This window comes from Bufo bufo, chromosome 4 (genome assembly GCF_905171765.1).
Source record: "Bufo bufo chromosome 4, aBufBuf1.1, whole genome shotgun sequence".
Classification (NCBI taxonomy): domain Eukaryota; kingdom Metazoa; phylum Chordata; class Amphibia; order Anura; family Bufonidae; genus Bufo; species Bufo bufo.
The window spans coordinates 571834096-571862056 of record NC_053392.1 but is presented as its reverse complement, the minus strand read 5'-3'; the positions used below and the strand labels follow the sequence as shown (position 1 = coordinate 571862056).

Genomic DNA, 27961 nt, shown 5'->3' with positions numbered 1-27961 from the left:
TCATCACAACACTACAGGAAGACTGCGGACACCAATTAATCCAGGTTGTTATGGAGCTGTGGACTATCAATGATTACCAGAACTTTGTATTATTCTGCCTCTCTGTACCTTGACCTGAGCTCAGGTATTTAGAGGGAATTCGCAGTGGTTTGCTGGCAGACCTCAGTTAAACTTTCTTTTGGTTCATCACCACTACTGTATGTTTGTGGATCAGAGGCTGGTCTAGCTGAGACCATGTCTGAGGAGGCAAATTCAGTTGAGTTGAAGAAGACAGGGGTGGAGAACAATGGTTTTGTTGCAGATCAGGGGTCTGAAGAACATGCAATATCAGACAGCAGGAAAAACAGCCAGACTGAAGACCAAGTCTTCGCAATTAAATTGGATTCTTTTGAAGACCAAATCCCCCTGAAGCCGTATGCCGGGATGTCTAAAGAGGTTCTACTACAGTTTTCAAATCAACCATGTTATAAAATTACCCGAGAGATTCTCTTCTGGCTTATCATCGTAGCAACACTAGCGATAATAGCAGCCTGCATCACAATTATTGCCCTGTCTCCCAAGTGCCTTGACTGGTGGCAGAGAAGTCCAATTTATCAAGTCTACCCAAAGTCCTTCCGAGACAGTGACAATGATGGCTCTGGTGATCTTAAGGGTATGTGCTATGTTTTTTGTTGTTTTATTTTTTTAATTAATCTCAAAATATTTTTGAGGTTGCTTTTGTTTACTTTTCAGTGTGTATATCTACGCTCTAGAAACTGGAAAACACCAGTGAAGGTGAGGGCAATGAGTTTTTGGGCCTAACCATAATATACCTTCCATGGGTCAGCTGCCCACTTGCATTTCTACAGAGATTATTTCAAGATGTGAGTTTGCTAGATCAGGAGAAAAATGAGTCTACACATCCAGAGGAAGGTGGTTGGTATCCACGGTGTTGGACTCAAGAACTCTTGCTTGGTCCACACTACTTACGAGACTAGACTAGACTATATTGATCTGGAAATAAAATGGATCCATTTTTATACTCTACAGTATCCATACGTTTCTATGCAACAGGGCCTTTTTGGCATATGTTTTTCAAGTTTATGTCTGGATATCTTCATTTTAAAGCAAAATATGAAACCAAAAAAAGCAGTATGACATTTATCATGTAGAGAAAGTTAATACAAAGCACTTGCTAATGTATTGTGATTGTCCATATTGCCTCCTTTGCTGGCTTGATTCATTTTTCCATTACATCATACACTGCTCGTTTCCTGGGGTTACGGCCACAGCTGCAGCACAGATACAAGTCGGACGAGGCGGAAGCTACTGTGCATGCATGCCTATGTGCACTCCCACAGTCCTGGCCACCAGAGAGGGCGGTGCGTTTTCCTATAGTGTGCAAGCACGACCACCGCTTCTGGATTGCAGAGTGGTCATAACCATGGATATGAGCAGTGTATAATGTGATAGACAAATAAATCAAACCAGCAAAGGAAGCAATATGGATAATAATAATACATTAGTAAGTCCCTTGTATTAACTTTCTGTACATAATAAATGCTATTTCAGAATTCAGGCTTCAAAAAGTTGCAAAATAGGGGCTTTGCAAATTACAACTTTTGGGGCTTATTGGTGCTAACATTTTGCCTTTTAATACCACTCCAGTTTTGAAAATTTGGTGTGGTTAGCCTATCAGACTGATTTGCTACTTTCACACTAGCGTTCTGCTGTCCGCTCGTGAGCTCCGTTTGAAGGGGCTCACGAGCGGAGCAGAACGCTTCCGTCCAGCCCTGATGCAGTCTGAATGGATGCGGATCCGCTCAGACTGCATCAGTCTGGCAGCGTTCAGCCTCCGCTCCGCTCGCCTCCGCACGGCCAGGCGGACAGCTGAACGCTGCTTGCAGCGTTCGGGTGTCCGCCTGGCCGTGCGGAGGCGAGCGGATCCGTCCACACTTACAATGTAAGTCAATGGGGACGGATCCGCTTGAAGATGACACAATGTGGCTCAATCTTCAAGCGGATCCGTTCCCCATTGACTTTCAATGTAAAGTCTGAACGGATCCGCTCAGGCTACTTTCACACTTAGAAAATTTTCTAAGTTTTAATGCAGACGGATCCGTTCTGAACGGATGCGAACGTCTGCATTATCGGAGCGGATCCGTCTGATGAAACATCAGACGGATCCGCTCCGAACGCTAGTGTGAAAGTAGCCTAAGTCATATTTATCAACTGCGATTTTTTTTAAAAGTCACAAAAATTGTCCCAATCTTCCTCCAGTAAAGGGGTGACATTTTATAGTATAGTAAGATTTCCAGACAGAAGTTGTTGGACTGAAGATGACGCAAATTTACCAAACATCGTGCAACATATGACGGCAAAGTAGACTCCTGCAAAACTTACATTAGACGTTTCCCTAATGATAAATCCCTCCCCCCCCCCTCCTGTTTCTTCCTGTGTAATACAGTACTTTATGTATTAGGGTACTTTCACACTAGTGTTTTTGTTTTCTGGTATTGAGTTCCGTCACAGGGGCTCAATATGGGAAAAAAAACGGATCAGTTTTATCCTAATGCATTCTGAATGGAGAGCATTCAGTTCAGTATGCATCAGATCAGTCCCTCTTATGTTTTTTGGCCGGAGAAAATACTGCAGCATGCTGCCGTTTTCTCTCCAGCCCAAAATCCTGAACACTTGCCGGAATGCCGGATCCGGCCCCAAGTGTTCCGGCAAAACGGATCCGTTTTTCCAGATGACAACCGGAAAGACAGATCCGGTATTGCAATGCATTTGTGAGACGGATCTGGATCCATCTCACAAATGCATCCGTTTGCGTCCGGATTGCCAGATCCGGCAAGCAGTTCCGGCGGCGGAACTGCCTGCCGGAATCCTCTGCCGGAAGTGTGAAAGTACCCTTAGAGAATGCCATGATTTTTTTTATTATTTTCCTATGGAAAAAATTGTGTGCCTCCATACAAACTCAAATGTACGAGGTAGAGTACAATAATTTGTGGACCCTAAATGGCATATCTCATGCTAAAACTTACAAAAAAGCATATGAAGGCTTTGTTTACACAATGCATATTTTGTATGTTATCTATACTCTATGGATGCATGTGGATGACAGGTTAAAGGGGCTGTCTAGAAAACCCATTATTTAAGATAATAGTTCAGTATCCTTCTCTCTTCTACAGTAAATTTAAAGAGCCTCTCGATGGAGGACCTGTCCTGTCCTGCAATACATAGACAACCCATTTACCTGAATGAGTTCACTGTAATGCTTAGTGGCGCTGCAGGGTAATTCATCACATACCACCAGGATTCCCTGCAGATCACCTTGCGCTTTCCATTTTTTCCAGAGTAGTTAAAAAAAATTAAGCAGAGCACGCTGTTTTGATTATTTTTTTTTTTAATTAAATTGAGTTTACTTTTATTATAGACTTGTCTATAAAATCATCGGTCATCAATACAAATCAATGTATTTCCTTTCAACACAATTTTTAGGATTTTGTGAGGACTTTGTGTGTTTGGTTTACTCATTATCGAGGTACAGTCGTACAGTACCTTTGTCCTCTAATGATCATTACCAGTAGATTACAGGTAGACTTTGACCAGGTCCGTAAATAATCCCAGTGAATTAGTAGTGAAAAGTAGATGAGTGGTCATACAGTACACGTTATCAGATGCCTCATGACAACAAAGTGCAGCGTTTTCCTTGGTTTTATTGTTTTATGGGTTCCTTAAAGACATTTACTAGGATTATCTACTCAAATACTTGATAATTATGTTTGTCTTCTTTATGATGCCCTTGACAAAGCAATCAAAATTAGAGAACAGTGATAACGGTTTCCATTTTGGCCGATAAACTGAAAATATGTCCCTTGTAAACCAATAATCATTTAATAAATTGAGCAGATCAACTGGAGAGTAAAAAAGGACTTAAAATCTTAAAGTGTCTTGTACAGACAGCCCCTTTAACCTCTTCTTGTCCAGGGTAATTTCGGTCTTCGGGACCAAACACTGTTTAGCTGTTGTTCACACTCGTTAGTTTATAGGGGTTGGCCTATGTCAGACATTGATCGGGTATCGCTAGGAAATTCCATCAACATCAGATAGGTGTGGGCTCTACCTCTGGGAACTGCTTCTATCTCCAGAACAGGGACCCCGAATTGAAGGAAAGCACATCGTGCATGTGTGACTTGCTCTCCATACACTGCTATGGGACTGCCGGAAATAAACAAGCCAGCACGGCCATTAGCGGTAGATCGAAGGTGGCCTCGCTTGCGCAGTGTGCTCCCCTTCACTTCAGGGGGTCCAATCTGACATAGATGGCATTATCCTAGAGATATTCCATCAATGTCTGACATGGGAATACTCCTTTAACTCCTATAATTTTTCTTTTATTGTTGGGCCAGCCATTTTTTTAGCTTTTCTCAGGGGAATAATTCAGGATTCTTTTCATATTATTTTTCTACATTCTTTAAACTTTTTAGGTGTTTTTAGCCATTTTGTTTGTTAATCATTGTCTATTTTGATACATTAAATGTCAAATTTTTGGTAATTGACTCTAGTGGTATGAGGGATGGGTTATTTTTTGTGCACTTCAGAAAGGTCAGAAAAAAAAATGGGTGACTTTTTTTTCCACTTTCATTTACTTTTCCACTGTTACTGCGTTCTGTCACTATTCAGGGCTGTGCTCAGTTCTGTATATAAAGCTCTTTGAGCACTGTGTACGAGCCACAAGAGAAGGCAGAAATGTTGAAAATCACTTCTGTCTTCTCTCTCAAGCTTTGACAGCAGAGCACCCAACATTCGGTTTCCGACTGCTAAAACCCGTGGACACATCTAAGCTCCCATTCAAGTGAATAGAATCTGGGATGCTGTGTGTCGGCACGGTCACTACACAGTGGATGGAGCTTTCTACTTCTGGCTCCATTCACTATGTTGTTTCTGGCACTGGCAGGTTCCGAAAACAGCTGATTGGTGGGGGTGCTGGGTGTTGGATCCCCACTGATCTGATATTAGTGACCTATCATAGGATAGCTGAAACCCCCTCAAGGCTAATATACTTTAAATCCTAATTAGATAAAGCTGCAATATCTCAAATACTGTCTCCTCTATATGTTATAAGGAACAACAGAGAAATATGACGACTGTATGCTAATAAAACATAACCAAGGTTTCATAATTATGGTTAACATCCACACAAAATTCCAGGAGAGATTAAACCCACTATAGACACAGTCAACTGGCAAGAACCTGTGTGCGGCTGTTAGGCTACTTTCACACTAGCGTTTTTTGCGGATCCGTCATGGATCTGCAAAAACGCTTCTGTTACAATAATAGAACCGCATGCATCCGTCATGAACGGATCCGGTTGTATTGTGTCTTATATAGCCATGACGGATCCGTCATGAACACCATTGAAACTCAATGGTAGACGGATTCCCTTTCTATTGTGTCAGAGAAAACGGATCCGTCCCCATTGACTTACATTGTGTGTTAGGATGGATCCGTCTTGCAGCATTATTCTGTCCATGATAGGAGCGCAACCAAACGGAACACATTTTGGTGTGAAAGTAGCCTTACCTGTACGTCTGGTGCGTCTGATGTCACTAGGTTGGAGGCTCCCACAGATTGGTATTTTGGTGAGCCTGCCTGAGATTCCACTAGTGAGCCTAGCCTCTAACACAAAAATGGGCCCCATTTATAGATGGCTTTGTAGTCAATCACTTGCCACTAGGGTCTATTTCTTGTGGGATGATCCTCAAGTAGCCTATTTGACGATATGTCCTGTATGTACAATGGTCATGCGCATGTTATATATAGTTAGAGGGTGGACATCCAGAATGGTGTCCTCTGTGGTGGCACAGGAATCCTCAGTAGATCACCAGAGTACAGTCAGAAAATGATGGTCACAGAAGACATAACAGAAGCTTATTCCCTCATGGTGCAATGAGGTTTCTGATCCATTGGTCAAATATGTAAGCTTTTGTCTTTTGTTTTTCGGTCAGTCTGAAGAACATGAATAACATCTAGTTGGTTTTAAAAAATTTCAGGAGTCCAAGAAAAGATAGATCACTTTGTATATCTGGATGTGAGCACTGTTTGGGTTGCTCCTTTTTACAAATCCACGCTGAAAGACTATCGATATGCTGCGGATGACTTCCGGTCTGTTGACCCTAGTTTTGGGACCATGACTGATTTTGATAACCTACTTGCTGCTCTCCATGACAAAGGTAATAAAAGTTGATTTAGGAGTCCACTATATTCCATTAACCGTACCTAAATGTAAACTATCTCTGTCCTCTTATCCACTAGGTATAAAACTAATCATTGACCTAATCCCAAATCATACTAGCAATAAACACAACTGGTTCGAGTTGAGCAGAAACAGAACCGATAAATATACTGACTACTATATTTGGCACGATTGTGGATTTTCCGAAGGCCTAGTTACCCCTCCCAATAATTGGGTACGTTTCAATAGGATTTTCCAAATGCATTCATGTTGTTGTGATTTGTTCCTTGCAGATTCTTGAATGTTTGACTTAACACAATGTAGGCAATTATATTAGTTTATATATCAAATAATCCATTAGGCACTAGGGACATCACTTTCTAAATTAATAGCGTACTGGTACCAATTTGAGTCAAAGGTTACATTCAGATAAAAACTACAAAAAAGGCGCTTCTGACATAATACGGTGGTAAATTTTATTTCTTGTAATATGTAACATTGAGCGAATCTTTTCATACTGAAGCAGATTTGTTACGGATTTCACAAATATTTGTAACAAACCCATCTGCAACTAGTTCTTTCAGGTCAAAAGTCCTTTATCAGAGCAAAGTAGTTCGAATCAGCTTTTTTAGTTGAGAGGCCTTGGGAGGACCTCTGGGTAGGTTCTATTTCTATTATGGAGACCAGTTAATATACGTGATGACTATTGTAAGCTACACAACACTCCTCTTGGTTTCTGGGAAAATATATGAAAATTAGCACATCTTACATCCGCTGGCATCAGATAGGCTTAGGAAAGCTAATTTGAATATCTTTCAAGAAACTCAGAGGGGCATTGCCTGGCCTACAATACTCCGCACACATAATACACAGAGTTGGCACTCCCAAGAATGAGAAAGAGAACTCCCCCACCCCAGACACTGTATACTGTATATATTGCAAAGAAACCCAGAACAGCATACTAGGTTCTCTCTCTCTCAAAAATCTAAGTAAACTGGAGTTGTATTTGATTTCTAAACCTGTATCTATTATAAGTAATTAATCTTGCTACATAAAACATGATGATGTTATTTCCAGGTGAGTGTGTATGGTAATTCTTCGTGGGAATATGACAATGTGAGGAAGCAATGCTATCTACACCAGTTCCGTAAAGAGCAGCCTGACTTAAATTTCTTCAATCCTGACGTACAAAATGAAATATTGGTAAGTAAAATCAGTGAAAAATCCACTGCTATTGTAGACCACATCTTGCATAGGAGCAGGCCTGGACAGATTTTTAGCCAGGTGCAGAAGCTAGCTCCAAAAGGCTTTCTGGCTGGGTCCAGATGGTAACTTGACCTTACAAATTACTTGAGGTTTTGACTCCCTCCCTGTCCGAATAGACTTCCCCCCGTGTTTGTTACAGCATTGCTAACCTGTCACATGTCTGACAGCGAGGCAAAGGTTTACTGTTGTCTGTTTCCAAGAGCAACCAGCAAAATTTTGATGGCAACTATCAAGTTTAGAAATATAACATAAACTTGCTCAAATTTAGTTGAAAAAAACAAGAGCAAACTACTGTATTTACGGAGTTCTGAAACAGTTTTTTGTAGACTTTTAACTGTGAGATGAAGTTGATTCTGCTTACAGATAGAGTTGATGACATTTGATCAGACCTTTCCAGTATCTTTATCTGGGTCACATGTTGACATCTTCTTTACACCTCCCTGCGTTCCATCACAGAATGGAGAATTAGCTTTAAAACGAGAAAGGTTAATAAGTTTACACTTCAATCAGTTAATAGGTGCGTCAGTAACTCGGAAAACTCAATGAACTTTACTCCTGCTGGTTTTCTCATTAAGCCATAATTATAAAATTAGTCACTCTACACATACTTTGAAACGGCTGACAACTTGTTCAAGGAACCTTTAAAACAGTAACAGAAGATTCACTGATTTATAATTATTAACTTTGATATGAGTGACACAAATTAGCGATTAAGGAAATCTCAAGTGATTTCAATAACATAAAGGTGATTAACTCCTTTCCATAGATCTGTATATGTGATGAATTCATGTAACGGGCCTTTTACACTGCCCGATGTTTAGGGAGGACGATCGGTGATCTGTGTGTCGATAATTTGTATTGGCACTACCGTTGTCATTCTTCCCCCCATTCAGTCCATTACACAGGCAAATGTGCTGCCGATAATAATATAATCTTTTATTATGATCAAAGATGCCAATCAGCCGACAAACGAGACCTGAATCGGTGGCACCATTATATATTATACTTTTTCCCGATAATTGACAGAAAAATTGTGTAATATGGTCTTATTTCCACCCTACAAAAGGACAGCTACCTTATTGGCAACTACTGACCCTAAAATTATGCTACGTCTAACAGTCTTAAAAAGGGTTGTCTGATTTAGAAAACCCATTTTCATGTACCATAATAGGAAATTATTAGAGAAGTGTCCTCTGTTCAGAATCCTCACCTCTTGACCAGAGTGGCTACAAAGAGTGTCCCTCGCTTTAGAGGATCTGTCCTATCCTACATTACACAGTTCATTGATTTCAACTGAAACATTGCAATGCTTTATTTCTCCTGTGGTGGCACTGTAGAACAATTGAACACTTACTTCGTTGGTTTGCCAACAAAACTATAGCTGATCACTGGGGATCCCAGCAAGGGGACACTTTGCGATCCGCTTATTGTTAAGGGACTCTTCTAACATGTAAACAAAAATCTCAAACAGATTAAGGCCTCATGCACACGACCGTTTTTCGGGTCTGCATCCGAGCCGCAGTTTTTGCGGCTCGGGTGCGGACCCATTCACTTCAATGGGGCCGCAAAAGATGCGGACAGCACTCCGTGTGCTGTCCGCATCCGTTGCTCTGTTCCGAGGCCCCGCAAAAAAAAAAATTGCATGTCCTATTCTTGTCCGTTTTGCGGACAAAAATAGGCATGTCTACAATGGGCTGCCCGTTCCGCAAATTGTGGAAGGCACACAGGCGGCTTACATTTTTTGCGGATCCGCGGTTTGCGGACCGTAAAAAACTGAAAGGTCGTGTGCATGAGGCCTAAAAAAAAACAAGAAAAAAAAAAAAAAACATCCTGCACAATGTAACAAATTAATATGCGGATGTGCATGGCTACATAAAAGAAAAATCACAGAAAATAATGAACTACATAAATGTAGCCATGCACATCCGCATATTCATTTGTTACATTGTGCAGGATGTTTTTTTTTTAATCTGTTTCTGTGATTTTTGTTTAGTCTGTAGTATACAGTCGTGGCCAAAAGTTTTGAGAATGACACAATTAGTTTTCGTAAAGTTTGCTGCTAAACTGCTTTTATATCTTTGTTTCAGTTGTTTCTGTGATGTAGTGAAATATAATTACACGCACTTCATACGTTTCAAAGGCTTTTATCGACAATTACATGACATTTATGCAAAGAGTTAGTATTTGTAGTGTTGGCCCTTCTTTTTCAGGACCTCTGCAATTCGACTGGGCATGCTCTCAATCAACTTCTGGGCCAATTCCTGACTGATAGCAACCCATTCTTTCATAATCACTTCTTGGAGTTTGTCAGAATTAGTGGGTTTTTGTTTGTCCACCCGCCTCTTGAGGATTGACCACAAGTTCTCAATGGGATTAAGATCTGGGGAGTTTCCAGGCCATGGACCCAAAATGTCAACGTTTTGTTCCCCGAGCCACTTAGTTATCACTTTTGCCTTATGGCACGGTGCTCCATCGTGCTGGAAAATGCATTGTTCTTCACCAAACTGTTGTTGGATTGTTGGAAGAAGTTGCTGTTGGAGGGTGTTTTGGTAACATTCTTTATTCATGGCTGTGTTTTTGGGCAAAATTGTGAGTGAGCCCACTCCCTTGGATGAGAAGCAACCCCACACATGAATAGTCTCAGGATGCTTTACTGTTGGCATGACACAGGACTGATGGTAGAGCTCACCTTTTCTTCTCCGGACAAGCCTTTTTCCAGATGCCCCAAACAATCGGAAAGAGGCTTCATCAGAGAATATGACTTTTCCCCAGTCCTCAGCAGTCCATTCACCATACTTTCTGCAGAAGATCAATCTGTCCCTGATGTTTTTTTTGGAGAGAAGTGGCTTCTTTGTTGCCCTTCTTTTTTTTTGTTAAATCTTTATTTTATTGTTTTAACTAGTAGATTTACAATAATAAAGACAAAAACCATAATACTCCAAATACAAACAATGGTCATCAAAGCATATTATACCATATTAAATGCAGGATATCGACATATTAATACATAGGCGTCAGATTTACATAGTACATCATTCAGTTGTTGTGGTATCGCACATTTTGTTCCGTATCTTAAATCAAAACCAGTCATTGGACCAGGTAAGTAACATTTTTATTTAACTCTCTCATTTATTTCCTAACCTCAGTATGATGAGTCACTGAGGTACCTGCATCGTTACACTCTATTCATTGCGCTTCTTATACCAATCCACCCATTTAACCCAGGTCAGCAAAAACTTGTCATGTGACAACGATTCCCAACTTGTCAGCTCCTCTAGTTAGCATATCTCCTGGACTTTATTTAGCCACTCCTGAAGACTGGGGACATCTTTAGATAACCAATACTTTGGTATTAGCAGTTTCGCTCCAGCTATAAGTTGTGCCGACAAAGAATGTTTGGCAAGTTTATAGTTGCTGTCAGGCAAATTCAGGAGAGCTACAGTTGGAGCGATAGGAAAACTTACTAGGCAAATTTCTTGTACTATTTTGGATATCCTATCCCAATAATCTGTGATAAGTGGGCAAGACCACCATATATGGTAAATGGTTCCTTTGCTCCCACCGCACCTCCAGCAATCCGCAGAATTTGTGGGTGAGATAGAGTGCAGTTTTGCAGGAGTTTTATACCATCTGGTTATTATCTTATAGGAATTTTCTTGTAGCTTAATACATCTCGAGTAACCGTGTGAATGGGATAATATTCGGTTCGTAGTTTCCTCATTCAAGGGTTGTCCTATCTCCTTCTCCCACTGATCGATAAACCAAGGTCTATCACCTGAGTCAATTTTCAAAATTTTCCTATAAATGAGTAAAATCGTGCCTTTTTTACCCACAGATTGGTTCCAAACTGCATCATACCATGTAGGAGTGTAATTACTTGATGAAGTGGATAAATATAGCTTGCAGTATCTATTTAGCTGAGAGTACTGTGATATAGTCCAGGGTATATGACTGAATCAAGTCTTCAAATCCGACACATCAGGGACTAAACGATTAGTAAGGAAGTCTCCAATAGCCATATCGCCCAAAGCCGCCCACAGACCCATATCGTCATGGAAATCTTCATTAAAGAAGTAAGGCACATGTCTAATAGGTGCGAGAGGCGACATGGACTTGGAAACGCCTAAGCAACCTGACAATTTATGCCAACAATCCAGCACTCCTCTCAATGATATAGGTATTTTAGAATTATGCTGTAGAGACCCAACTGGATCCCATAACTTCACAAGAGCCTTTGGTCCCAGTACCCTCCTGGCAATTTGGCAGCCTAGTTTGTTCACTTTAGTATTTATTATCTCTGAGTGCAATCTCATTTGTATAGCCTTATAGTAGCCACTTATATCTGGTAAGCTAAGGCCTCCTTTGGATCTAGGAAGAATCAATCTCTTATAGGCCAGCCTAGGACGAGCCTGGTTCCATATAAACGCTGAGAAAATCTTCCCTACCTGTGTCAAAAAGTGATGGGGTATTTGCACTGGTAGAGCCTGCATTAAGTATAGCAACTTGGGGAGTACATAAGTTTTTAAGACGTTTTTCCTCCCTAACCAGGTCAAAAAAGGTATCTTCAGCTCTTTCAACTGAAGTCTAATGTCAGCTAATAGTTTAGGGTAGTTTTGGGAGAAAAGTTTGTCCGGATCTCTAGTAATTTGGACCCCTAAATAATTGACATAATAGTTTTCCCAATGAAAGGGATAATTCTTTTTTAGATGGGCTATGGTCGTTTGGGGGGTATTAATTCCTAGGGCTACACATTTGGCCAAATTTATTTTGAAGTTGGATACATATCCGAACTTGTCTAATTGCAGTAGCAGAGCTGGAAATGCCACTCTAGGGTTTGATAGCAAAAGGAGCATATCGTCAGCGAATGCAGCTATAGTGTGCGACTGAGGTCCGATACGTATTCCATGTATATCTTTGTCTTGTCTAATAGCCTGTAAGAGCGTTTCTAAGCAAAGAATGAAGAGGGTAGGAGAGAGCGGGCAGCCTTGTCTGGTCCCGTTTTGTATTTCAAAGTGCGGCGTGAGAGTGCCATTTATGCAAATTCTTGCCGTGGGGCAGGAGTACAGGGACAGCACAGCTGTCACAAATTGAGGTGGAAACCCAAACTTATGTAAGGTGGCCTCCATGTAATGCCAGTCGACTCTGTCGAATGCCTTTTCGGCATCTGTACTTAATAGGGTAATTTTCTGACCATGAGTTAGAGCATATTGCTGTGCCTGTAAAACCCGAAATGTGCTGTCCCTTCACTCCCTGCCGCTCACGAACCCCGACTGCTCCAATGAGACCAGATCACCCAAGAATACTGCAATGCGATGTGCCAAGATTTTCGCCCATAGCTTGATATCTGCGTTTAGCAGAGAAATTGGGCGGTAGCTAGATGGGAGGTTTAAGTCTTTACCAGGTTTAGGCAAGACTGTGATGTGGGCCTCTAGTGACTGCTTGGGGAGTGTGGTGCCATTCATTAAAGAGTTAAACATGGATACTAAATGGGGGCCTAATGTAGTGAAGATTTTTTTGTAATAGGCGACCGTCAGACCATCCGGTCCTGGGCTCTTGCCTTTGGGGGTCGATTTTAGGGCTTTCTTGACTTCTTCTAGAGTCACCGGGGCCACTAGTGCTTCTTTGTTGGTGTCAGATAGGACTGGCAAGTTAAGGTTGTGCAAATAGGAAGCTGTCTTATCCTGACGATCCTTAAGCACTTCGTTAGAGTCATCTCTCCTTATATTATACAAGTCGTGGTAATACGTGGTGAATACCTGAGATATGACCTTGGCGTCTGTGGAAAGAGAACCTTCTGGTGTCTTCATCTGTCTAATGTAAGATTGTTCTGCCCTCTTCTTTATTAGCGCCGTCATAACCTTACTGCCCCTATTGCCATGTATGTAATGTTTCTGCTTAACCCTCATGTATGCTTTGGCTGCCTTAACATTGAGAACCGACTTGAGTTCTTGCCGGAGTGATACAAGCTTTTCGAACTCTTGCTCTGCTAGGGACCTTTTGTGCGTTCTTTCTAATTGGGAAATACTGGTTAAAAGTTCTGATATACGTTTTGTCCTCTCTTTTTTAATGTGCGAACCTAGTGAAATGAACTCTCCTCGTATTACCGCCTTATGTGCCTCCCAAGAGACAGCCGGAGATGTAACGGTATTAGTATTTAGTTCAAAATAGTCTTGCAGCTTCTTTGTGATGGACTCGACATGAGCTTGCGTGTCTAGCAATGTGTGATTGAGTCTCCAAGACCACTCTCTTCCAACTAAGTCAGGGAGTTGAATGGCACAAGATACCATAGCATGGTCCGACACTGTTATGCTGTCGATATTAGCAAATTTCACTAGAGAGACAAGACATTTTCTGGGAACATGAGATAATCCAATCTTTGATAGGTCCTATGTGGATTAGAGTAAAAAGTGTAGTCCCTTCTATCCCCATGTACAGACCGCCAAACATCAACCAGGTGTAGTGCCTTTAATCGCACTTGTAGGGATTTCAGGGCCCTAAATGAAATAGCCGAACGCTGAGTTGAAGAGTCTAACATGGGATTTAAGGTTAAGTTAAAATCCCCCCCTAACAAGATCTTACCAAATGCAAAAGCAGAGATTTTGTCTAATGACTCTATTAACCACTGGACCGTTTTGACGTTGGGAGCATATAAGTTGCATATTGTGAATTTTGTATGTCCTAATTCACAATTCACTAATAAGTAGCGACCCTCTGGATCGATCAACTGGGAATGTAAAGTAAAAGGGACATGTTTCTTTATCCCAATGCTAACCCCTTTGGACGCAGTTTTATCAGAGCATGAGTGGAACCAATAGTGGAAAGCAGAGTTCCCTAAATTGGGAATATGATTAGCTGAGAAATGTGTCTCCTGCAGCATAATAATATCCACTGATGTTATCTTAATGGTCCGGAAAATACGACACCGTTTCACTGGGCCTTTACAGCCATGAACATTAAATGTTGCGATATTGAGAACTAGTGGCGCCATTCATGCTCTTTATAAAAAGGGTCTCCTTGCATATACTTATCATGACCGATTATGGAGTATAAATCATGAACTATTTCAAGAAAAACATAAAGCAAACAATGCAAAATACAAGTAATAATACTCATGAGCCAGATTCCTAGGTAGGACTCTGTGCCTTGGGGGGTGATTATTTGTATCATGAACATATCCTGATCGGCCTAGATCCTTTCTATATACCCGACCATTCAGGTTCGAATCCCAACAGTGGTAGTACTCACTTTTGCATACGACTTCAACAATATAATGCAAATATCGACTATATGATAGAATAAGGCACTATAGAGCGCTAATGCGCGTCTAATTCACACATTTGAAAAGAGAACAGGTGCTATAAGGATATGGAAAGAGGGGTTAAACATTTGTAACAACAGGCTGTTCATGGCTCTAGTGTGGGAACCTAAGGAGCTCTTGACTGCCGTATTAAAAGAGAGCATAGCGTCCTGTACTTGCTCCAAGGACTCAACCCTGTCTCCAATATGGCGGACATCCGTCTTTATAGCGGCCAAATCTGCTGCAATGGGTGCTAGGGCTCTTTGCAGTGCCTGTTCTATGAAGTCTCTAGTGAGCGCTTCTGCTTGTGATCCGCTCACCTCGTTTATGTCATCATGAGTAGCTTCAGGACTCGAGGCTTCACCGAGGTCTCCTGTTCCTTGCCGCTTCAGCGCCATCTTTGGTGTGCGAGCGGAGATCTGAGGAGCTGATCTCTGGAAGAACTTCTCCATGTCAGATTGATGCGGTGAGTCCTTCTTTTGCTCCGAGGCGAGTCTAGTCAATTCCTTAGACTGAATCTTCATCCCTGTAGTTCGGGTAATGCTATTTCCAGGCTTATTTAGGATCTAGTGGCGGGAGCTCCGCTCTCAAGCAGCCGCCATCAAGCTCGGTCAGGCCACGCCCCCTTTGCTGCCCTTCTTGACACCAGGCCATCTTCCAAAAGTCTTCGCCTCACTGTGCGTGCAGATGCGCTCACACCTGCCTGCTGCCATTCCTGAGCAAGCTCTGCACTGGTGGCACTCCGATTCCGCAGCTGAATCCTCTTTAGGAGACGATCCTGGCGCTTGCTGGACTTTCTTGGATGCCCTGAAGCCTTCTTAACAAGAATTGAACCTCTTTCCTTGAAGTTCTTGATGATCCTATAAATTGCTGATTGAGGTGCAATCTTAGTAGCCACAATATCCTTGCCTGTGAAGCCATTTTTATGCACCGCAATGATGGCTGCACGCGTTTCTTTGCAGGTCACCATGTTTAACAATGGAAGAACAATGATTTCAAGCATCACCCTCCTTTTAACATGTCAAGTCTGCCATTTAAACCCAATCAGCCTGACATAATGATCTTCAGCCTTCTGCTCGTCAACATTCTCACCTGAGTTAACAAGACGATTACTGAAATGATCTTAGCAGGTCCTTTAATGACAGCAATGAAATGCAGTGGAAAGGTTTTTTTGGGATTAAGTTAATTTTCATGGCAAAGAAAGACTATGCAATTCATCTGATCACTCTTCATAACATTCTGGAGTATATGCAAATTGCTATTATAAAAACTTAAGCAGCAACTTTTCTAATTTCCAATATTTATGTAATTCTCAAAACTTTTGGCCACGACTGTAAACTTGAAGGAGTGTCACCTTCAAGTGTGAATGTGCTTCTATTTTATCTTGTGAGTAGTATAGTTTTATGGGAAAAGATTCAGAAAAACTTGTATTTCATTTATTTATATCCATGCTCATTCTGAGCTTTGAAGTCCAGGAGGCGGTCCTATCAGTGATGGACAGCCTTCCCTCTATGATTGTATATACAGAAATAACTGTCAGTCACTGATAGGACCGCCTCCTGGACTTCAAAGCTCTAAATGAGCAGGAATATAAATGAATAAATCACACGTTATACTGAAATCTTTTCCCATAAAACTACAGTATATATCAATCTGCTCAGCTCCTCCTGCTCTATAGCATGCTGCCTGAAGATTGCACTGTAATTTCATGGTGACAGGGTCCCTTTAAATAGGCATGAGCTTTAGTTCCAGGAACTGCCCAAGGATTTGAGTGGCATTGTGTAAGCAGATATAAAAATAGCACACATTATGGTCTTGTATTGGTTTTTGCAAATTTTTATTAAATATGAGACAAATGCAGGAATTTTTTTCTAATAAAGCAGCAAAAAAAAAAAAAAAAAAAAGGCAACATGATTGCCTTCTGTGCACATTCTTGCTCATATGTCACTCAACCCCTTTAAGGTTTTGTACACCTTTCTGCATGTTGGTCTATGTAGCAATATCAAAACTGTAATCAGTATTGTGAGGTTTCAGGTAAGGTCTTCATTTTATGTCTCAGCAGTTTACAATTAATATCTGACCACACTTAAGGTGGTTTCTCAACGTTTCAGTCTTAAGCAGATGGAAATAGGACGGATTATGTCTCCATCAATACCGTTCCCATAGCAATTACATAAATCTGTTTGTTATCTCAGGATATTATTAAGTTCTGGCTGGAGAAAGGTGTTGATGGTTTTACAGTGGATGCTGCTAAGTTCCTCCTGGAAGCTGAACACCTCCGAGATGAACCTCAGGTCAACAAATTACAAGATCCGGTAAGTGTCCGAAGTGAAATGTTACACTGCTCGCCTTAGGGTGCAGACACACAAGCAGGTTTTTAGCTTTAAAGGGAACCTGTCATCAACTTTATGCTGACCGTACTGAGGGCAGTATAAAGTAGTGACAAAAATGCTGATTTCAGCGGTGTATCACTCATCAGCTAAAAGTAAGTGGTTGCCGAGAACTAGCATCATAATCATTGCAGCCCAGGCCTTGAAAAGAGTCAAATCTACCTGAGAAGAGTCCTGGTTATTCCTAATCTCCTGCTCTCTCACCCATCTGCTGATGATTGGCAGTTCTCTCCTAGAGAGAGAGGGAGAAAACTAGGTAGAAGAAAGACTGTCAATCATCAGCAGGGAGAGCAGGAATTCATGTATAACCAGGACTCTTCTCAGGTAGATTTGACTCTTTTCAAGGCCCGGGCTGCAATGATTATGATGCTGGTTCTCGGCAACCACTTACTTTTAGCTGATGAGTGACACCGCTGAAATCAGCATTTCTGTCACTACTTTATACTGCCCTCGGTACAGTCGGCATAAAGTTGATGACAGGTTCCCTTTAAGCAGTTTTTGAAGCCAATATCAGGGATGGTTTTTAAAAGGAAAGAAATTATAAAAGGACATGGCTCCTGGTTATGGCTCCCAAAACTGCATTAAGAAACCTGAAATCGTGGCCGTACCCTTGCCCTCAATCTAAACCAGGAATGAAATGGATATTACACAGGTAACTCAAAGATTTACCAATATAATATGACTGACTGGTAGCATTCACATTTTACTTATCTTGGAGGTACATATAGCACTGTTTTAAACAAGCAGATTAGTAAGAGGACCACAGCACTGCTGTTTGCCTGAGGGAAGGAGGTACCAGGCACTGAACCTTTCTCTCTTCCTAACATGAAAGCACTGCATTTTGATGCATCTGCCACCAGGGGGAGCTCAGTCATTATTACAGTAACTACATAAATTGCTATACACTGAGCTCCCCCTAGTGGTGGCTGCAGGCAGCCAGTTTAGTAATATATTATAATGAAGGGAAGCAGTGATTTAGAGCACTATGTGGGAGATCTATCAATGTATTTACTGTATAACCCTTGTCTGGTGTAAAAACATTGAGAAATATGCTGCTCAACATGAGTGCCATATATATAGGTTCCTACAGAATTTGGATACAATGGGTAAGGCCAAGAGTGTCTTCTTTTTGTAAACATTTTTTATTGAAATTTCTACCACTCAATAACAAAAACAAATTGAAATGTGTCAGAAATCTGGGGCAGTGCGCTTTGTATTCTGCATTGCTTGTGAGTGATTGATGCATGCAGACTGGCAAACTGTGTGGGGCAGGGGAGCCCCATACTAAATTTTGTCATGGGGCCTATGACATTTGTGTACACCTCTAGTTGTCCCCAAGACTATGTTCCACTCATAAGGGTGAAAGGGCAAAAAGAAAAAGATTAATAAACTCTGAATTAGGCTCTTCACATCTAAACCTTATGTCAGAGGTATTTATCAGGAGTATTCCCCTACGTACACTTGTCTAAAAGTTAATATTTCATATCGTCCTAGGCCACAATTATAAACTATGAAGAACTGTATCATGACTACACAACCACACAGGTTGGGATGCACGACATCCTGCGTGATTTCCGGCAGACCATGAATACTTACAGCAGAGAGCCTGGACGTTACAGGTAATACAACCGAGAATTATGTGACAATGAGAGCGAGGCAGACATCTGTCATTTCCATGCAGTTTGCTCATGTAGGACTATTCTTGCAGGTTCATGGGCACAGAGTCCAATGATCAGAGGACAGTAAGAAGAACAATGATGTATTATGGCAACTCCTTCATCCAGGAAGCAGATTTTCCACTCAACTTCTACTTGTTTGACCTGAATAGCAATATCTCAGGAAATGCTGTATTTGACCTTGTGGATCTGTGGATGAAATCCATGCCCAAAGGAAAATGGCCGCACTGGATGGTACAATGTGCTTTTCTTCATACATGATATATATTGTAACAACAATGCAGCTGTAAACTAACAAAGTAAGGTTGGGTTTATATGGACATAACAGAGCAGTATTTTAGTGGCTGTATTAAAGAGGATTTCCGGGAATAAAAAGAAAAAGGGTGGAATAGACGGCTCTACTGCTCAGGCAAATACAATATTGATGAGCTAACCACAGGATAGGTCATCAGTTTCTGATTGGTCTGAGTCCCGCCACCCCCACTGGTTGGCTCCGGTGAGCACTGCAGGTTCCTCACAGTGCTGTACATTGGATAGTGGTTGTACTCGGTATTGCAGCTCAGCCCCATTCACTTGAAATAGGCTGAGCTCCGCCTAGGCGGTGTAACCGATGAATGTGATGTCACCGGCCTAGGAAGAGGCTGCGGTGCTCACCGGAGAGCTGCAGCCTATTCAAATAGCTGATAGGTGGGGGTGTTGGGGTCAGACCTCCACGGATCAGATATTGATGATCCATCCTGAGCATAGACCATCAATACTGTACTCCTGGAAAAAAAAAATATATATTTTTTTAAAAAGGACTTGTTCGATTGGCCCCTTGACAACAAGCAGGTAACAAATTGTCCACCTTCCTGGGAATCCCTACTGATCAACTGTAATCTGTGTCTAATGAGTTGTATGTGTAATGCAGGACAGGTCCTCCAGAGTGAGATAGAGACGGACACTCTTTGTAACCGCTCTCCATCCTGGCTTAGACTACCTGCACACATTGCGGATTACAGGCAGTTTTTCCGCACAGATTCTTGTGCACAAAAACCAGTGTGATACAGGAAAGTGTATAAAATTAGACAAATCTCATGTGCAGAAATTACCCTGCCGTGCGGATTTTACCCTTTTCATTGCAAGGGTAAGATCTGCAGCAAAACAGCATTAAATACAGTTTGTGGCGCAAAAATTCAGAATTTCTGCAAGACAGACTGCACCTGCATGAAGGTACCTAATAGATGAGGAACCTGAACATCTGACCCCCAACCTCTGTTACATAGTCAATACGGTTTAAAAAAGACAAACGTCCATCAAGTTCAACCAAGGGATAGGTGGGGACGCGAATTGTAGGGCTCTCCAATACAGGTTACGAAAATGAGTTTACTAAACTAGACAACCCATTTATGGACACAAAACCTGAACTCCATGGTTTTATGGAACTTAGATCCAAGTAAGGTTCAACAAAACCCTTGGGCTGGATTCACTCATATTGTGCATTCGGAAAGTTTTCAGACCCATTCACATTTTGTTATGTTGTGGACTTCTGCTAAAATAAAAAAATCTGGAGAAGGGGACAAAACATTTCTGCTGCACTGAAAGTACACAAGAGCACGGTGGCCTCCATAATTCTTACATGGAAGTAGTGTGGAGCAACCACCCCTCCAAACTAATTAAGCAAGGAATAGGGACTTGGTAAGAAAGGTGACCAAGAACCCAATGTTCACTCTGGCTTAGCTCCAAAGATCCAGTGTGCAGATTGGAGACATCCAGTAGGTCAGTCATCACTGCAGCATTCCACAAATCTGGTTTTATCACAGAGTGGCTAGAAAGAAGTGTCTCCTCAGTAAAAGGCACATTAAATACTCTCAGGCCTCCTGCACACGAACGTGTGCTGCCTGTTGCCGTATTGCGGATCGCATTTGCGGATCCGCAATACACGGGCGCCCTTCCGTGGGCATTCTGCATAACAGACGCGTACCCATTCACTTCAATGGGTCCGCAAATCTGGAGATGGGGAATGGTGCGGAACCCTATAGAAGCACTACGGAGTGCTTCCGTGGGGTTTCGTCCCGTACTTCTGTTCCGCAAAAAGATAGAACATGTTCTTTCTTTTGGCGGAACGGGCGGATCGCAGACCCATTAAAGTGAATGTGTCCACGATCCGCTGCGGCTGTCCCATGGTCGGTGTTCGTGCATTTTGCACAGCCATGGGGCTCACACGTTCGTGTGCAGGGGGCCTCAGACCGAGAAACAAGATTCTCTGGTCTGATAAAACAAAGATTGACCTTTTTGGCCTCAATTCTAATCATCATGTTTGTAGGAAACCAGGCACTGTTCATCCCCTGCCCAATACCATCCCTACAGTGAAGCATAGTGGTGGCAGCATGTTGTGGGGTGTTTTTCAGTGGCTGGGACAGGGAGACTGGTCAGGGTTGAAGGAAAGCTGAATGGAGCAAAGTACAGAGATATTCTCAATGAAAACCCGATAAAGAGTGCTCTGGACCTCAGACAGGGCTGATGCTTCACCTAACAACAAGACAATGACCCTACACACAGCCAAGATAACACAGGAGTGGTTTAGGGACAACTCTGGGAATGTCCCCGAGTGGCCTAGTCAGAGCCCTGACTTGAACCCAATTAAACACCTGTGGAGAGACCTGAAAATGGCTGTCTACCGACAGTCACCATCCAACCTGACAGAGCTTGAGAGGCTCTGCAGAGAAGAAAAGGTAGAAAGTCCCCAAATCCAGGTGTTCAAACCTTGTGGCATCATACCAAACACTATTGGAGGCTGTAATCGCTGCCAAGGCACATCATAACAAAATGTAAAAAAAAGTGAAAGAAACGGTCTGATGACACACACATTTGTTAAAAAACAAAAACAAAGGCTATAAAAACACTGTACAGAATAGAATGCATAATCTTTTGTTTTTATAGGTCAAAGAATGGTTTTATAGGTCAAAAAATGGTGGTCACTTTTTTTCTGGGCATTTTTGCCATTAAGACTTTTGTACCAATTTTTGTATACTTTATATATTTTATGGTGAATTCTGAATTGCATTTTTAATATTTTTTTCCTAATGTGGGTGAAACTTGGATCGTGGAATGTTCTTGTACAGAATACAGTCTTTACTTTACTTTAACCTTTTTGCCTTTCTTTTTGTTTTACATTTCATTACAGCATTTTCACACCTCATTATATGCTGTATATTAAAAAATAATGGAGGAACTCTTTTTCTAGCAAATTTCAGCACTGATTTCATTATGTCAAAAACAATGCACTTTGTATATAGATTTGTTTGGCATAAATAATAACAGAGCGATACACTATTTGTACCTTAAAATAAAGAAAAATAATTCAGTGTATCTCGACTGCGATATGCCAACAGGTCACATTTTGTTATACGTTTAAAGAGAACATGTCACATTGAACCTGGTATCTGAGCTTAAAGCAGCACGTTATAGAGCAGGAGGAGCTAAGCAGACAGTTTTACAGGAAAAATAAATAAATCTGTAAAACGTGTAATTTATTCATTTATATCCCTGCTCATTCTGGGCTTTGAAGTCCAGGAGGCAGTCCTATCAGTGATTGACAGCTATCTCTGTATACACAGTCATAGAGGGAAGCCTGTCAATCACTGATAGGACCGCCTACTAGACTTTAAAGCCCAGAATGAGCAGAAGAACTGAAGCATGAACCAATGCTTAAAAGGATGCTGTTCTCTAACATATCTGGATTGTCCCCAAAGGGGACAAAGAATGTCAGTATAAAAATCATAAAAATTTGTAATAATTCTTTCAGGTTGGAAGCCCCAGCAATTCTCGTATTGCTTCTCGAGTTGGGACAAGCTATGTGAAGGTCATTAATATGCTCCTGCTGACTCTTCCAGGCACTCCTACCACTTATTATGGCGAAGAACTGGGAATGGAAGACAACCCTGCACTAAGTAACACCGCAGATGTATCTGGTAAACATAATCCAGTGAGTCTCATACATAACCATTTTCGAGATATACAGTAGGTTTCTATATGCATATTTCTCCATTATAAGACCTCATACACAGGAACGTATTTTCTTTCCGTGTCCGTTCCTTTTTTTTGTGTGTATACGGAACCATTCATTTCAATGGGTCCGCAAAAAAAAAACAACTGAAGTTACTCTGTGTGCTTTCCGTTACCATATGTCCGTATTTCCGTTCCGCAAAAAAATAGAACATGTCCTATTATTGTCCACATTACAGACAAGGATATTACTGTTCTATTAGGGGCCAGCTGTTCTGTTCCACAAAATACGGAATGCACACGGATGTCATCCGTATTTTTTGCGGATCCATTTTTGCGGACCGCAAAATACATACGGTCATGTGCATGAGGCCTAAGGGTGCATATGGAATATAAAATGTACAGTATATAAAGGGCTCAAGCCTTTGTAGTCTACACGGCTGTACATCACTCCCCCCCCCCCCCCATTTAAATGTCGCTCAAGCTTACATCCTCCTTAATTATGAAGATAATTCAAGATTATTCCAATGAACCCCAATGGGATTCAATTTCTGGGTTCCTTCTAGACTGGCCCACTCTTATAATGACATTGTGCAAAATCTAACATGGCACCGATCGTTTGATCCAACGACAATCAGGTAAATATGGTATACAATCAATAACAATGTTACAGTGAGGAACAGAAGTATTTGAACACCCTGCGATTTTGCAAGTTCTCCCACTTAGAAATCATGACGGGGTCTGAAATTCACATTGTAGGTGCATTCCCACTCTGAGAGACAGAATAAAAAAATGAAATCAGCAAATCACATTGTATGATTTTTAAAGAAAGAATGTATTTGTCTTGCACTGCTGAACATGGGTATTTGAACACCTGAGAAACAGCAAGAATTCTGGCTCTCAAAGACCTGTTACTGTGTCTTTAAAACATCCACCTCTACTCCACTCATTAATCTAACTTAGTAGCACCTGTCTGAGCTCTTTAAAGACACCTGTCCACCCCACAATCAGTCAGACACCAACTACTACCATGGGCAAGACCAAAGAGCTGTCAAAAGACACCAGAGACAAAATTGTGGACCTCCACAAGGCTGGAAAGGGCTACGGGGCAATTGCCAAGCAGTTTGGTGAAAATAGATCAACTATTGGAGCAATTATTAGAAAATGGAAGAGGCTAAAGACTACTGCCAGTCTCCCTCGGACTGGGGCTCAATGCAAGATCTCACCTCGTGGGGTATCACTGATGATAAGAAAGGTGAGGAATTAGCCCAGAACTACAAGAGAGGAGCTGGTCAATGACATGAAGAGAGCTGAGACCACAGTTTCAAAGGTCACTGGCGGTAGAACACTACACCAACATGGTTTCAAATCATGCATTGCACGGAAGGTTCCCCTTCTCAAGTCATTACATGTCTGAGTCCGTCTGAAGTTTGCCAATGACCATCTGGATGATTCAGAGGAGGCATGGGAGAAAGTCATGTGGTCAGATGAGGCGAAAGTAGAACTTTTTGGTCTAACTTCACTCGTCGTGTTTGGAGGAAAAAAAAGGAGAAGGAGGAGTTGCATCCCAAGAACACCATCCCTGCTGTGAAGCATGGGGGTGGTAACATCATACTTTGGGGGTGCTTTTCTGTGAAGGGGACAGGACGACTGCACTATATTAAGGAGAGGATGAATGGGGCCATTTATTGTGATATTTTGAGCAACAACCTCCTTACCTCAGTCAGAGCATTGAAGATGGGTCGTGGCTGGGTCTTACAGCATGACAACAACCCGAAGCACACAGACAGGATAGCCAAGGAGTGGCTCCGTAAGAAGCATATCAAGGTGCTGGAGTGGCCTAGCCAGTCTCCAGACCTAAATCCAATAGAACATCTTTGGCCGGAGCTGAAACTCTGTGTTGCTCAGTGACATCCCAAAACCTGACAGATCTAGAGGAGATCTGTGTGGAGGAGTGGGCCAAAACCCCTGTTGCAGTGTGTGCAAACCTGGTCAAGAACTATAGGAAACGTTTGACCTCTGTAATTGCAAACAAAGGCTTCTGTACCAAATATTAACACTGATTTTCTCAGGTGTTCAAATACTTATGTTCAGCAGTGCAAGACAAATACATTCTTTAAAAATCATACAATGCGATTTCCTTTTTTTTATTTTATTTAGTCTCTGAGTGGGAACGCACCTACAATGTGAAGTTCAGACCCCGCCATGATTTCGTGGGAGAACGTGCAAAATCGCAGGGTGTTCAAATACTTCTGTTCCTCACTGTATGTATTGATAGGATATAAAAACTTCTTAAAGGGGTAGTCTCATTACAACTGATTCCCCAGGGTAGGTGATAAATGTCTGATGAGTGGGGATCTGAACACTGGGGCCCCTACCAATCGCAAGATTGGGGTCCTATACTCCCCCGTTTGAATGATATGGCAGCCACACATGCACTCTGCGGTTCCATTCAGCCATATTTAGCTGCCACAGGTAGCCGAGAGCGTGTACTCTACTATCTATGGCAGTCCCATAGAGTTGAATGACACATGGGGACACACACATCTGACTCCATTGAAATGGGGTTTTCTTCATATCATTTTTTGAAGTCACTCCACGTTTTCTACCTTTTGTTCTGACTCTGTTTGAACTTTTAGCACAGCACACAATCTCGCTCAACCATCAGTCAATCACTCTAGCCAGGGGAGGGGATTGAATCAATTAGAGCATCACATTTACATTATTCAATGCAGTATATAATACTGTCATCCCAATTCTACATCTACTATTATCATAAACATTACCCTTTAGGTAACCGCTTTCACTCACAGTAGCAGTAAACTGACACCAGAGTTTTATCTCTGTGCTGACTGCTACAGAAGGCAATATATTGTATTTACTTTTCAGTGGTATAGTACTGCCAAAAGGAAAAAGCCAAAAATGCAATACTCAGTTAAAAATACCTCTTTCTGATTGAAGTGTGACTTTAAGGATATGTCAATATTTTTGCTTTTTGATCAAAGCATTCCAAAGACAATAACTTATTTTTTTTTTCTAAATGTAGCCATATGCGAGCTTGTTTTTGTAGGAGGAGTTATATTTATTTATTTTTAAAAAAATTTGGGCTACATATAACTTATTGAACAACTCTTATTAACACCCTCTGGGGAGGAATTGGAGAAAAAAAAAGCAAATTTGCTTTGGTTGTTAATATTTGAGTTGTCCAGCATAATTAACGCTAAAGCTACAACTTTTTTACCTTTTTTTCTGGATATGAGGTGACTGGAAAAACAGCAATTCTGGCATTGTTTTTTTGCCATTTTTTTTTTTTTTTTTTACAGCGTTCACCATGCAGGTTAAGTAATCTGCTGATTTTATTATACAGGTTGTTAAGGAAGAAGCAATAACAATTGTGTACTTTTTTATTTTTACATAATGAAGCACTTTTTAAATATGGAGTAGACTATAACACTCACCAAGCTCTATTTCATTAGTATGATTATTTTTTTAATATATTACTTTATTTGCACACTTTATAGGCTGAATTTCCAGAGAAGACACCTATGCAATGGGATACAAGCTCAAATGCTGGGTTTAGTGGTGGTAACAAAACATGGCTGCCAGTCAACCAGGATTATCAAGTTACTAATGTTGAAGTGAGTACTGATAAATCTACCAGTGCCAAAAATTATAATGGATGCCACAATGGAATCTTGATCTTCAAGGTGCTTATTGGACCCCACTGACTTATAATTGGGTACACACCTGGATTCTGTATAATTTTGACAGAATCAATGGAAGCGCCTAAAAAAGGCACCAAACAGAGCTTCCAATGGCAGCATCATTACTAAAGCCAAGAAAATGGGCATTGGAAAATGATTCAAGGTGTATTAGTGTGCAATAATTAGCTGAAACTGGGAAACTGTGTCCTCTGACTTCTCACAATGATCGTAATTATTTTAATAACATGAAATCCTTCTTCTAGGTTCAAATGACGAAGCCAGATTCAACACTGAACTTGTATCGGGATATAATCCAGCTACGAAAGAGAGAGCTGCCCCTCCACAGGGGATGGTTGTGTTACGCCTGGAAAGATGCCAATGTTTTTGCCTACGTGAGAGAAATAGACGGGTTAAACAAAGTATTTATGATGGTGCTCAATTTTGGTATGGCGTCATCTGTTAATCTAAAAAATGAAATCCCAGACCTTCCAGCACAGGCAAAAATCAGGTTAAGTACAATAGCCAGCAACAGTGGAAATACTGTCAATATGGACAACATTAGGACAGAGCATGGAGAAGGACTAATACTGGAGTACAAAACCAACAAACCACTTCACAATAAGGAGGCTTTCCAGAACCAATGCTTTATTTCAGAAAAGGCCTGTTATTCCAGCGCCTTTGATTTACTGTACAACACTTGCTGAAGTTGTTGTAAGGAGCCAAGACATTACGCACATCATGTTTTTGGCCTATGTCAGACATACTGTATACAGCGACCTGTTCATAGGCTTCTGTTTGCAAATATGTGTGGTTTTGACCTATGGGTGCCAGATAAACATATGGCACAAACATGCTGAGTGCCACATAAAAAATAAATATTCATACACCTATCCAATAAAGGAAAAATACAAATGAAGAGAATTGTTTTTGCACTTAGGAAGTTTATATTTCATTTATTTGAAGGGGTGGTGCCACGGAAAGTATTCTACAATTTTCAAACCAGCACCCGGATTTCAATACTTTTGTAATTGAATGTACAGTATTTTTTGGACTGTAAGACACACCCAGGATTTACAGGAAGAAAACAAGAGAAAAAAAATAAAAAATTTCACCAGATCTCAGATCAGACCCCAAAATCAGACCCCCAATTCTTCATCAGACCTCAGATCTGTCCACCAAGCTGCATAAGATCTCCGCTCAGACCCTCAGACTCCCAAGCGCCATCAGCCTCAGATCAGACCCCTCCAGCCACCATCAGTCCTCAGATCAGACCTCCCATCAGACCTCAGATCAGACATTTAAAAAAATAAATTACCTTTCCTGCTCCGGACCGTGCTGACACTCACAGCTTCCTAGTCTTCATCTGGCCCCGACATCGCACAGCATCAGGTGATAGTGCTCGCCTACATATAGTATGTCTT

At 41.4% G+C, this 27961-nt stretch overlaps 1 protein-coding gene across 1 annotated transcript; it reads left to right on the top strand.

Moving 5' to 3' along the window:
- SLC3A1 (solute carrier family 3 member 1) lies at positions 1-27453 on the top strand. The gene is made up of 10 exons (XM_040430329.1): positions 1-652; positions 6039-6218; positions 6301-6455; positions 7298-7423; positions 16979-17098; positions 18668-18792; positions 18882-19083; positions 22637-22816; positions 26358-26474; positions 26804-27453. The coding sequence occupies exons 1-10, from the start codon at positions 235-237 to the stop codon at positions 27242-27244; spliced, it is 2064 nt and encodes a 687-aa protein (XP_040286263.1). The 5' UTR covers positions 1-234; the 3' UTR covers positions 27245-27453.
- Positions 27454-27961: the final 508 nt, after the last annotated feature.

Bases quoted from the DNA above. Each gene is read 5' to 3' on its own strand.
- SLC3A1 (XM_040430329.1), top strand. From the start codon at position 235: ATGTCTGAGGAGGCAAATTCAGTTGAGTTGAAGAAGACAGGGGTGGAG. The intron at 6,219-6,300 runs GTAATAAAAGTT...CTTATCCACTAG, and splicing joins TGCTGCTCTCCATGACAAAG to GTATAAAACTAATCATTGAC. The intron at 17,099-18,667 runs GTAAGTGTCCGA...ATATCGTCCTAG, and splicing joins TCAACAAATTACAAGATCCG to GCCACAATTATAAACTATGA.